The following is a 12,600-nucleotide window of genomic DNA, read 5'->3' on the forward strand; positions in this document are numbered from 1 at the left end:
AGTGCCACCCACAAAAGGAACCCCTATGGGAAATACTGCAGCACTGCTGCACTGGCTAACTGCTCACACACCACACTGCTACAGCTGGGAAAATGGCACAATACATACAACTTCTCCTGGCAGTCCCCTGGGTCCAACAGGTCCTGGAGGGCCTTGAAGTCCCTGTGAAATGATATAATACACATCTGAGGTAAAAATCAATAAATTACTGTAATATGGTGTGAAGCATTCTTATATATAAATGTATTAAAATATCTGGCATTCAGAATTATCTTCCACATGGAGTAAGAAGTACAGAGTTTGCTCATTTTTCCTTACTCTAATGTTTAATTCAGTAACTCTGGTGGGCTGATATGTACAAAATCCAAAGTATGAATACAAAGCAAATACAAGTAAATACAAATGGAATACCTAAAGGGAGAGACATAACAAAAGAATAAATCAAGATTTCAAGAATCATTTTTAAGACAACAATCTTGTGGCTTCCATAGCCACATCCATTCACACTGGGCCTTTTTTTTCATTACCTAAAATTTGTGTACTATCCAACACTAGTGTTGTGTGGCAGCTAGATTTAACCGTTTCCAATTTTACCTTTGATACAATTCAAGGCATCATGAGTGATTCTCAAGAATATCTGTGCTTCAGTTACTTTCTTCACAGAGTCACACAATTACAGAATGGGTAAAGTTGGAAGGGACCACAGTGGGTTATCTAGTTCAACCTCCCTGCTCAAGCAGAGTCATTCTAGAACACATTGCAGAATTTCTTCAATATTTCCAGTGAGGGAGACTCCACCAAGGCCCTGGGCAATCTCTTCCAATGCTCAGTCACCTGCAGTAAAGAAATTCTTCCTCATATTTAGGTGGAACTTCCTGTGCGTCAGTTTCTGCTCATTGCCTCTTGTCCTGTTGCTTGGCACTACTGGGAAGAGCCTGGAAACCTCCTCAACACCGCTGTTTAAACACTCATAGACACTGATGAGGTCTCTTTCCCATTGACTTTTCTCAAGGCTGAACAGGCCCAGCTCCCACAGCCTTTCCTTGTAAGAGAGACACTCCAGTCCCTGGTGGTCCTGCTCCAGGAGCTCCATGTCTTTCTTGTACTAAGGATATTAGAACTGCACACAGCACTCCAGATGTGCTTCACCAGGGCTGAGTAGAGGGGCAGGGTCACCTCCCTCAGCCTGCTGGCAATGCTCTTCCTAATGCACCACAGGACGCCATTGGCCTTCTTGGCCACAAGGGCACTGCTAGCTCATGGACAGCTTGTTGTCTGCCAGGACCCCTAGGTCCTCCTCCACAGAGCTGCTTTCCAGCAGGTTGTCCCCTAGGGTTATTCCTCCCCATGTGCAGGACCCTGCACTTGCCTCTGTTGAGTTTCAAACAGCTCTTCTCTGCCCATCTCTCCAACCTATCGAGGTCCTTCTGAAGGCTGCACAGCTCTCTGGGCTACCAGCCACTCCTCCCAGCTTTGTGCTGTAGGGAACTTGCTCAGGAGGCCTCTGCTTGTCCCAGTGCTTGTCCAAGTGCTTGATGTACAAGGTAAACAGTACTGGGCCCAGTACTGAACCCTGGTGAGCACCACTTGTGACAGACCTCCAACCACATGCTGTGCCACGGATTGTGACCCCCTGGGATCTCCTGTTCAACCAGTTCTCAATCCACCTCACTGTCCACTCATCCAGTCCACACTTCCTGAGTTTGCCTACAAAGATGGACTCAAAGCAAGGCAATGACTGCTTTGACATTACCTGCTGTCTCATAGGATTAACCAAAGGAACTGCAAAGGTACTGGCAGTGGTTACTCCTTGCCTCACTGATGGATAAAGACAATACACCCAGCTACCAGTGGACTTGTAATTGCAAAATGGGTGCTTGTATTCTTGAGTGACAAAATAATATTTGAGCGTTGCTTAAATATTCCTTTCTGAATGACACTGAGGACAAAAAAACCTTTTGTAAAATCTAAATTTTATGTAAAATAGCCATGATCCAAGCACAAGCTTTTGATGTAAACTACTAGCATTCTTTGCCCATTAACACTAGCTAAAGAGTTGATAGCATCAGAGTCCTCTTATGGAACAGCATAGAATGCAATTGCTATTGGATGAAATAACTTTCACTTACCATTGATCCTGGATTTCCATTAAGACCAGGTGGTCCAGGGTCTCCCATTTCACCCTGAGGATATTGTTTGAGAAAACAAAAAAATCCAAGTTTACTGCTATGTCTCCTAATATCAGTTATGTATACAGGCAGTGTATGTAGTGTGCACAAGTCAAAAAATACCTTATTTCCTTTTGATCCCTCCATTCCAGTCTCTCCCTGGAAACACAACCATAAGAAGTTAAAAATTTAACTGAGATAAATTAAGAGTTTCATCTGCTACCTTAAAAAATTGTAATACAATTTGCAAAATTAGATATTGGGAAAATATTAAAGAATTTCTGATGCCTTTTGCAAACTCTGAAAGGCATTTCTCTTGCAACCTAATTTTGTTTGCAGGTTTTCCCAATGTTTTAAAGAAAAAAATGTTTGAAAATACTACATTTGCTTAAGAGCTTTTCCAGTCAAAAGCTTATTTTTCACCACTACATCTCTTCTGGAACCCAGCATTAACCTCCAAAACCACACATTACTAGAGTAGGACTTTTTATAAAATGTTAATCACAAGAATTTGAGCAACCTTGGGTTTTGTATAAAAAAACATAATTAGCTTTTGTCAAATAACATAAGAGAGGAAAATATTAATTAAAAATAAGTAACATAGGTAAAGATACTCTTACAGAATGAGTGTTCTGAAAACATGCCCTGAAATAACAAAGAAGTTAAACACACATAAAATGGCTGTATGAGAACAGCCTGATGTTAAATGCCATACAGTGGCATCAAAACAGTGCAGTTCAGGCCACATAAAACTTTTAGAAAAATCTGAAAGAAAGAACCTTCAGAGAATTAAAAAACCCATGTGCTTCAAACTCAGTTCATGGACTGTACCAGCAACAGAAATGCTGAGGATCAGGGCACCTCTGCTTTTTATTTATAACCTGTGAGACTTGATGCATATGTAAGAAGGAGATATACGTATGCTATCCCACATAATCCCTGTATCTAATGAACCTTTACAAAGAAAAGAATTACAGAATGAATACAGTATGAAAGTAATCTCAAATGTAAATTATTCACATCAGTTCAAAACATGCTATACTTACTGGATCTCCCTTGTCCCCTTTTTCAGAAGGCTCTCCCTGAGGAAATAAAGGAAAGAGGTTAACACGGATTTATTTAAAATGGTAAATAGTCCATATTTCTGGTTTTGATGAAGAGTCCTGGAAAATGTGGTTATTTAAAACCTATTTAAAATACAAATATACGGGCTACAAAAGTTTACTTGAGGGATGATGCTGATTTAATGTCAAGACCATGACATCTGTGATCCTTCTAAGCAGAGCACAAGGGAGGGTCAGGAACAGAACTAAAGAGAGTGATCATGCATCCAAACCTGAAAAATTCTCAAACACAAGTGCTTTATAACACACAAAATCATTAATCTGTGATACCAACAGAGTAAAAATAATGTTTCTGTCTGCATGAAAATTATTTACACAGAAGGATATGACCAAAGAAACCAACTGAAAGCCTCACAGTTGAATGGCAAAACACTTATTAATCAGTCAATTAAGAACTGTGTACATCACATGTTCCTAGAAAAGCAAAATACACACCTGTTTCCCAGTAACACCCCCACCTCAATCACACTGGAGAATTTATGCTTAAACTAAAAGATACTAAATTAGAAAGCTTATTTGTAAATTTTAATACTTTAAAGCTTAATGTTTTTTTTCATACAGATATTGAAGATTGCATTAATAACTTGAAAAAGTTTGACTGGCACGTAATTCATGAGGCAGCCTCTGATTATAAACTTTTATAAAATAATTTTAAACTGGTATTAAGTAAAAGTAAATGTTTTTAAAGCCAAGGACTCTGGGAGGTGATAGACCAGGGAAGTTCACTTGCATATGTAAATACTATTCCAAGGAGGGGCTTGAATAAAGTACTAAGGACATTTAGAGACTGACAATTTTTCCTATGCTCAAATATATTGTCTTGATCCCCTTTATATTTTACAAGATTTCATTAATAATCAGTATATTTAGCCAACTTCCAGTATAACACATGACCACAGAAGTATGGAATTGACTTACCTTTTCTCCTTTTGCTCCAGTCATTCCCAATTCTCCTTTTTGACCCTTTTTAAGAAAATTAATTGTATTTAAAATCTTTATATTCTGGCAAATGTTAATAAACCCCTCTTCTTCTTTAAATGTACTTTGTTCTGTGTGGGCCACAAAATCTTAACTATTATTGCAATGGAAATCAAGTTTTAAACATCTGCAAATGAATTTAAATGACTGTTTTCAAATGCAGGCTTCTCAATAAAACGTCAGTTCTGTCACATATCCAGAGCACTTGTCTCTTCTCTTACAAGTTTGAAAGGCATGCAATTGTTAAAGTATTGGTCAGCTGTTTACACAGGACAGATGACTATAAACAGTATAATGCCATAAGGTGTGGATTCAGAATTTGACTGCCATTTAATTTTTAGAGGCTGCCTGTGAGTATTTGTGGTATAGAAAGTCTCAGTGTTACAGAGAAACAGCTTTAAATATTTACTATTCAAAATATTTTTTAAATGTCAACTTTTTCAGAGTCTTTCCCACATAACTGGCAGCACAGCTCATTTGACTTCTCAGACAGCATTCTAGAAACCATACATAACTCTTTCAGCATTTTCCCTTTCTACTTACACTAGAGGAGAAAGGATCAGATGCTACCACTGCAGGATAGCACAATGAGTTGGGTATTGGACTACACAGATCAAAGTGCCAGTCATCCCAAAAACCTATTTCTTCAAAGCCCATTGTGATAAATCAAAGACACTGTGTTAATGGTGGCAGAGACAGGTTAGATAGGCACTTTGAAACATCTCCAAATTAATACCAATGCTTACAATGTCTCCCTTCTGGCCTTTAAGTCCAGGTGTCTCAAGTAATCCTAGTAGTCTTGTATCACTCTGGAAAGAAATTTCACCACAAAGATCAGAAAAGAGAAAATGTCACCATTTACTTACAGTGATTCATTTATTTACCGTAACAACTTCCTGTAATTTACCAGTTGTAAATTCAGAAGTCCTAATTTACTACTAGAAAGGCATAATAAATGACTATGCAGTACAGCTAGGTAGTGTATTGCAGAACACATCCTTTATCAAGCATTCACACTCCTGCCTGACTAGCAGAAGATGAACAAAAGCATTAAAGGGAAATGTCTATGTTGACTATTGCTATGCAAATCTGTGATTTTTTTAAGCTCAACACAAAGAACATATTTTTATGCTCATTGTTACAATGCATTTCTCAAGTATGTTAGAAAACCCAGTTCTATTAAAAAAACCCACAAGCTTTTTACTTTTGAGCAGCATGAAATGCAAAAAAAGAGTAGAACTAATTGAAGTCTACTACAGTAGTAAGACAAAAAGGGAATGAACATGGTCAACAGGTTCCTCACATTTCTCTTCAAAGAAGACAGAGAGATTAAAGGACCAGGTTCTCAGGTTGTATGCTTGCTGAGATGATATTGCACTGCATTTATTTACTCTTCTGTACAAGGTAAAGACACAATAAAATACAAAGCAAATGGCTTCCTTTTCACAAAGTCAGACTCAGATTTCCCAAGGGGAACATGTTTTTTTGCAATGACAAAGGAAAAAGCAACAAAAACCCAATAAACAGAAAAATGAACTCCAGCCTAGATCCAAGGAATCCAAGTCCTAGAATATGTGCCATTGGGCTGAGCAGGAAGCCTGAGCAGGCCAACTCCCCTTGCATATTCCAGTTTCCCTATCTCTAAGATGGGAAAACATCATGATGAATAAAAGTGCCATTTACACCCTGTTAGTATTTCCAGAAGTTGGTAACTAAATATATATATTGAATAAAATAATAATTGTTTTAGAAATGTTGATTTCCCGAAGGATTTTCTTTGGTGTTTAGGGTTTGTAACACTATTAGTGCACTAATTACTAAAATCAGCTTCAGAGCAAGAGGCAGATACCCAGGTACCTGAGTATTGATGAGAATAATTGACTACCAGTGGACTGACAACAATCCAGGTGTCTGTTATTATGAGTACACTACAAATTATGACTTATAATGAGTTGGGGTCCTTTTATGCATATGTGGAGTAGCAAAATAAATGACAAAAAGGCTATTAGACCAAATAACTACCTTTATGGACTTTGCATTTTAATAAGTAATTTCCTCTTTACAAGCAAATGTAAATAAAATACACCAAAGCAAAAAAAAACTTAGTTGATAGGAAGTTGTTCCAGAATAATCTAAAATTACCATGAATTATAATGGTTCTGAAGAATTTCTTGAACAGACTGTGATGTAGTTTTCATTTCTTTGTGTTTCAGTTTCATTTTTATTTTTATGTGTTGGTGAATATTTTAGATTAAATTGATGATTAAACTCATCCTTTCCAAAGATGTTTAAAAGCAAATTTCGCTAAATAACCTTATAGCTATGTATGGAAAACTGGTAAGTAAGAAGGATGATAAACAAAGGCCTTGAAAGTCCAAGCAAAGGATAACAGAGGCCTGAGAGTACATAAATGTAAATCCTGAGGCATCATTTACCCATCTCTGAATGAATGAAACATGCAGTATGGGGCAGAACTAGTTTCTTGGCAGAAAGAAGAGAGCAAAATGCATTTACTGAACACATGCAAAGCATCTCATTTACGCTGAAAGCGCAAAAGACATAACAAGGAGGAATACAAAAATAGTCACACGCCTTGCAGGAACAGGCACAAAGGAAGAATGAGGGAAGCAATGCTCCGGCACTCTCCCACCCCATCAAGGATCAATGCTACTACTTATCCTCAGCAGGTTCCTCTCACCTTCGTTAAAGAAACACTGCTGATCTAGGTTTGCTGTTCAGCACAATTTGCTGCTGCAATCAGCAATTGTATTTATAGTGCTCCCTTTCACTGTATACACGGATCAAGTAAAGTATGCTTTTAAAGGCTTGCACTCCAGCCTCCTTAAAAATCACTCCAATAAAGTGATTGATGCTGACCCAGAAGAACCCTGGTTGCAATAAATTATTTAAATACATTGGGCAGTTACCAATACTTATTACAGCAATCAGAAATTACCATACAGCAATCGGAAAAATTGCAAATAATCTGCTAAGAAACAGAAAACCCAGTAATAATTATGATGGGTCTTAAGAGCCACCACAGTTTCTCATGGTTCCTAGAAATACCTACACAAAGAAGCCATACTAATATCTTCAGGAAAAGAAAAAGGTGTTAAAATACCTATAACAATTAAAATGTGGTCAATATGTAAACACTTTAAATACCAAACCAAAAGAAGATGTTGTGAGATCCTTAAGAACATGCATAAAATTATGGAACATTACATCACCATTCTCTGTGCTGTAAGGAATCCCCAAAAAACTCAGAATATCACTCAAATGTCATTTTACCAATGCAAATAACTGAGGCACACTGAAAATTTGACACTGGAATGTGAAAGACTGCTTGATGTCTCCAAGGTGCTGTGGACAAAATCGGATTTTGTCATACTATGTAACAGCATGGTGGAAAAAGGCGTTACAGGTACATACATCAGCGTGAGTGAATCGATGGTGAAGCAGAGAAGCTGTGCTTTTCTTTGGAAACCTCTTTGTCTTATCCTTGATGGGAATATCCCATTCCCATCATAGAATGTATAGGAACTAATACATTTGTTGTACCAGTTGGAGATTTAAGATGACTCTAGGAGGCTCTAAATATTTAGTTAAAGAAATTTTGCATATTTAGAACCTTCTACTTGAATCAGAAAGCCAGCTTCTCTTTCATCTGGAACCAAACAGCATTTCCTTGTTGAACAGTTAATTGCTCATGACATTCAATAAAGTCTTCAAATTAGACAGCTGAAGGAAGAAGAAAGTTGGTAAGGTGTACAGGATTTAAAAGATTATTAATTTGCAGACACATGCCAGCTGGTCTACATTTTTTCCCAGAATATTTTTAATTAGGAAATATAAGCCACTTTAACAATACTTAGAGCCTTATAATGATAACAAACACCATTTTTGGAGACAGATGTGTGTAATTTCCTTAAGATCACCACTGTTTGTATTTCCTCTTGCAGAATTAACCTTAAAGGGACTATCAGGATAAAAGAGATTCATAAGGCAGAGGTTAGGAATGAGTTAAAATAAACATGGTATTGATAGAGGAAACAGTGCTGGTATCAGTGAAAGCTCTATAGCAGGAAAAATAAACTGGTAAGGAAACCAAAATATATAAAACTTGAACACATACATATGAAACAGCAGACCAAATACAGAAACTAAGCCTCCAGGCATGAAAATTCCCTGTGCTTAATTCCTAATACATGCTTCTAAGGTGATATACTGATTTGGAACGAATTAAATATCAGAAATAACAGAGAAATCCCTTCAGTGATAAAAGCAGCTGGAAAGGTATGTTTGACATGAACTGAACTCCAGAATTCCTATTCAAGGAAAGATTTTAGTACTCATCTGGGAATGTTATGTGAGAAAAATACCCTGAATATACGTGCTTTTTATACTCATGCATTCTACTATTAAAAGCAATTAATGTCCTCCAGGCTTGACCTGCATGACTTAAGTTGTGATACACACATTAACCACTATACTGGGCGAATAATGCTGTAAAAGTGTGTCATCAATCTTTGAATAAAATAGTTTTTTGGTCAGATAGGTTACATATTCCCAAATCAATTAAGCAAACTTCTGTATTCTCTTACAATGGCAGACACTACCCCTGCTTAAAAGATTTGAAATATCTGCAGTAACAGTGTAAAAGCTCTGTCATGCTGAACACCGTTCTACGCAATTTTAACTTTTTTTTGCTCTTATTCTTTCAGCTGCAGGTGGTTTTATAATTAGCACAATATTTTTCTTAGTCCATAAACATAAGGAAAATTCTTATGGACTTCTAGCAGATTTTTTCAAAATTATGCCTCCTTGTCTTTCTATTTTACTCTTAGAATCATAACAGAGTTGGTCAAGAAAAAAATGTCAAGTACAGTTTAGAGCAATTAGGTTTAGAAATGGGGAGCTGATGCTTCACACTGACAGCTAGGTGGTCCGCACACATCCTTTTTATATATACCAGTCAAAACTAAGTAAGTAGAAGATGGATGGGAGGCAATACACATGGCAGCAAGATAGATGACACAGCAGAGTGTGGACTGAGACCATAAAGGGATGCAGAAAGGGAGCAGGGAAGAATTTACCTTTTGAATTAATTTGGAATGTGGTTAACAGGGATCAAGACTGTAGTCACTTCTACCTTAGATATTTAAGTCATAAACCCACACAGACACTAAATCAAATCTCCATACCTCATTATAATGCTTGTTCCATGATTCCAGAATTCCTTCTAGTCCAGAAGGGCCCTATATGAAAAAATACACATCAGAAGGTCATTTTAATTTAACTGATTTTATGTTTACGTATCTGCATTTAAAAAGCAATGGGTATGTAAAAGAATTTTGATTTTTATTTGAGTGTACAGTAAATTATTTTCTGTAATTTGATTATTTCTTTTTTTTTCTGGCACAGAGGAACAACAAAGTTAGTTTTTAAATCTCTGATTTTTGAAAACCATCAGTTTAGTTTCAAGTGAATTGGTCTGTCAGAGAAGGCAGAAGTGAAATCTATATAAATTTTAATATAAGTACTTTCTGGTATGAACAACATTCTTGTTCTACTGCATTTCAAAACTCTTTATACTAATTCAAAGCACAAGTTCTGATGAAGAAGCAGCTTCTAGTGCGAAGAAACCAATAGCTTTTTAACTTGAGATTACAGTAAGTGAAATTGAGGAATGCCAGAATTCTCCAGAATATTAACTTCCTAGTTTTATTAGCATTGCAAGTTTGTACCTAAATGTACTCCTTTCATCAAGAAATTCAACAGTGAAAAAGGAACTTCCTACTCAAATGAACACTTAGGACAGAAAGACTGAAAAATATGCTTGGGAAAAAAAATTTTTTACATTAACCAACCCCACCCCCCCCATTTTTAGACATAGACATTTTAGCCAAAAAACATGCCCTCAATGAGATTTTTAAGTTTGGTAGATGGACCAGAACACAGAAAGCACAGTAAAGAACTTACAAACTAAGACTCAAATTTACAAATTAGCATAGTTAGTCTCTTTGAATTGAAGCTTTCACGTAATGCAAAATGAACTACAACCACTCATGATGGCTGTAAGAAACATTTGACTGCATTAATAAGATTATATTATACTCAAGTAAGTCATTTAGCCTGATAGACCTGGATGCAACACAAATAGGGCACAAAAGCAACTCTCTTCCTCTGGGGCTTCTTATAATTACAGTTTACCCTCTATAGCTTTTGTCTTAGTGTGGATATTAGGAAAATTGTGAAGCCACATGAAACATCTCAGGTGTCTCACTGCCTCCTTCTTCCTGACATTGGAAGAGAATCAAGGCAATAAATTTTTACATTCATGTTAGTTTGAAGTGAATTGTCACTTCAAATTTATGTTAAAAATGAGATCAATATAGTCATGATGTTTTCACTGAGATCTCACTCTACTCTGATTTCTGAAGTTAATGGCAGAATTTTTACTTTGATATCCACATTAAAGCTAGCAATCCAGAAATGTGACTGAAGTGTGATGACACTGCCTAGAGTCTCAGCTTCTACACTATAAATCTTCTGTGTTCAAACCTTGAACCAGGATCCTTGCAGGACTCTGAAATCCTGCAAGGAGTCAAAAATAAGATCTTATTATCCCTTTGCATTTGACACCATGTTCCATGTTTCTTTTATTGTTTTTTCACAACTGAAACTGCTTCAGCCACACAACCCAGGAAGAACTTAAGGAAGAACCCAGGAAGAACTGTATCTGCCATCAACCCCAAACCCTCATGCCATCAACCCCAAACCCTCATTTGTACCTTATGTACAAATATTTATTATTTGTACATAAAATAAATAATTTTTGACTAGATGAAAAGTACATTTGACTAGATGAAAAATACACTGTACATGTCACAGTTCTGAAAAACAAACATAACCTTAAACCCCTACCAGAATTGTCTCATGACTAAGACAGTCAAGGAGAACTTTAAGCCTTTGGGTTGCATTCTTGAATATGCCACAGCCTTTGTGTTACCAGTTTAGTATTTCTGTTTTCAAACAATTGACATAAATCTAATAATTTGATCTTTCCATCATTCTTTCTGTAATAAAAACTAGTAAAACAAGTGAACAACAACAGAAAATATTTTTATTCAAGTCTTTTCTTCCTACACCAGTCTCTTCCCTTCCACAGTTTCACAACACAAATATAGTTGCACAATCCACTCTGAAGTCTCTACAGACAAAGAAAAAACTAGCAGCGTAAGTTTGGAAGTGGAGAAGCAATGAAACTAACAGCAGTTGAAGAATTATTGTACCAGCAGTTTCTAGCTTTTGAATGAGAATTTTGCACATCTGCCACTTTGAAGCTCACTTGAGCAGGGTTTCCTTTTTCTTTTTTAATATCAAGTTGTGTAATTGAGAGAAGTGAAGCGCATAGAGAGTACAGTTGCATGAATAAGAAAAGAACTGAAAATGTGTCCTGATTGTTTTCCAAAATTGCAAACAGGTTTCAGATGTTATTTCTACAGACAAGGCAGGAATAGAAGCACAGGTGCTTCAAGGGAAATAGCACCAAACTGTGAAATTACTGGGGTTTACAATATATTTTCCTCCCTTAACTTTTATAGTTCATCTGCATTTCTGTAAAGATGAGACTGTTCAAAAAGTCTACCCAATCTCACAGTCCATGCATAAAATGGGTAACAAGTAAATTGCACTGGTTTCATCTCAAAAATAGGCCATTTCAGAGGACAGAGCATGCAAGTGACTCACTGCAGTTCCTTTATCCTTGTATTTCACATTGGTGCCTGCCCATTCAAAATAAGACACTGCTTTTCTGATTATTTTAATGCAAAACATTGAGAAACTTGTCAGTGCAGATCTACAATATTGTATAACAATTCCAAAGAGAAAATTAAAAGAATGATGAAGACATGATGTCTGCTGTAATAGAATACAAGAAATAAATTGCATTTTGATATGGATAAAGAAACTCAATGCATAGAAACAAGCAATATGACCAACCTTTGCCAGCCATTCCCACACTACCATGTAAGCATTTCCAATATTATTCTAAGAAATAGCTGAAAGTCCAGGAAAACCAGAAATGCTACTGACAGTTTTCACTTATCAGTGCTTTGATTTTTTCTTTATTGTAATTAAGTGATAACATTCACTCACTTTCAAAATACTGGTAGAGAAATGACAGTATTTCCTGAGGCAGAAGAAATGAAATTTCCAAGGTGAGCTGCTGGCTACTTAAGATAACTAGTTTGGTGGCACTGATGTACGTATTGAATCACAAGACCAAAAGTGTATGTAATTAAATGAAGTTCAAGTGAACTTCTCCA

At 36.5% G+C, this 12,600-nt stretch overlaps 1 protein-coding gene across 9 annotated transcripts in view; it reads right to left on the reverse strand.

Annotated features, from left to right (window-relative positions):
* The window catches only part of COL19A1 (collagen type XIX alpha 1 chain), a 168,176-nt gene that overhangs the window by 39,890 nt on the left and 115,686 nt on the right, over positions 1–12,600 (reverse strand). For all 9 annotated transcript variants that reach the window (XM_085056550.1, XM_085056551.1, XM_085056547.1 and 6 more), the window contains 7 exons: positions 9,475–9,528; positions 5,017–5,079; positions 4,211–4,255; positions 3,215–3,250; positions 2,292–2,327; positions 2,130–2,183; positions 109–162 (listed from right to left, as the gene is read on the reverse strand). In XM_085056550.1, the coding sequence (XP_084912676.1) occupies positions 109–162; positions 2,130–2,183; positions 2,292–2,327; positions 3,215–3,250; positions 4,211–4,255; positions 5,017–5,079; positions 9,475–9,528 (342 nt within the window). The remainder of the gene's footprint in view (positions 1–108; positions 163–2,129; positions 2,184–2,291; positions 2,328–3,214; positions 3,251–4,210; positions 4,256–5,016; positions 5,080–9,474; positions 9,529–12,600) is intronic.

Source organism: Lichenostomus cassidix, chromosome 3 (genome assembly GCF_008360975.1).
Source record: "Lichenostomus cassidix isolate B80296 chromosome 3, HeHo_3.0, whole genome shotgun sequence".
NCBI classification, from domain to species: Eukaryota; Metazoa; Chordata; class Aves; order Passeriformes; family Meliphagidae; genus Lichenostomus; species Lichenostomus cassidix.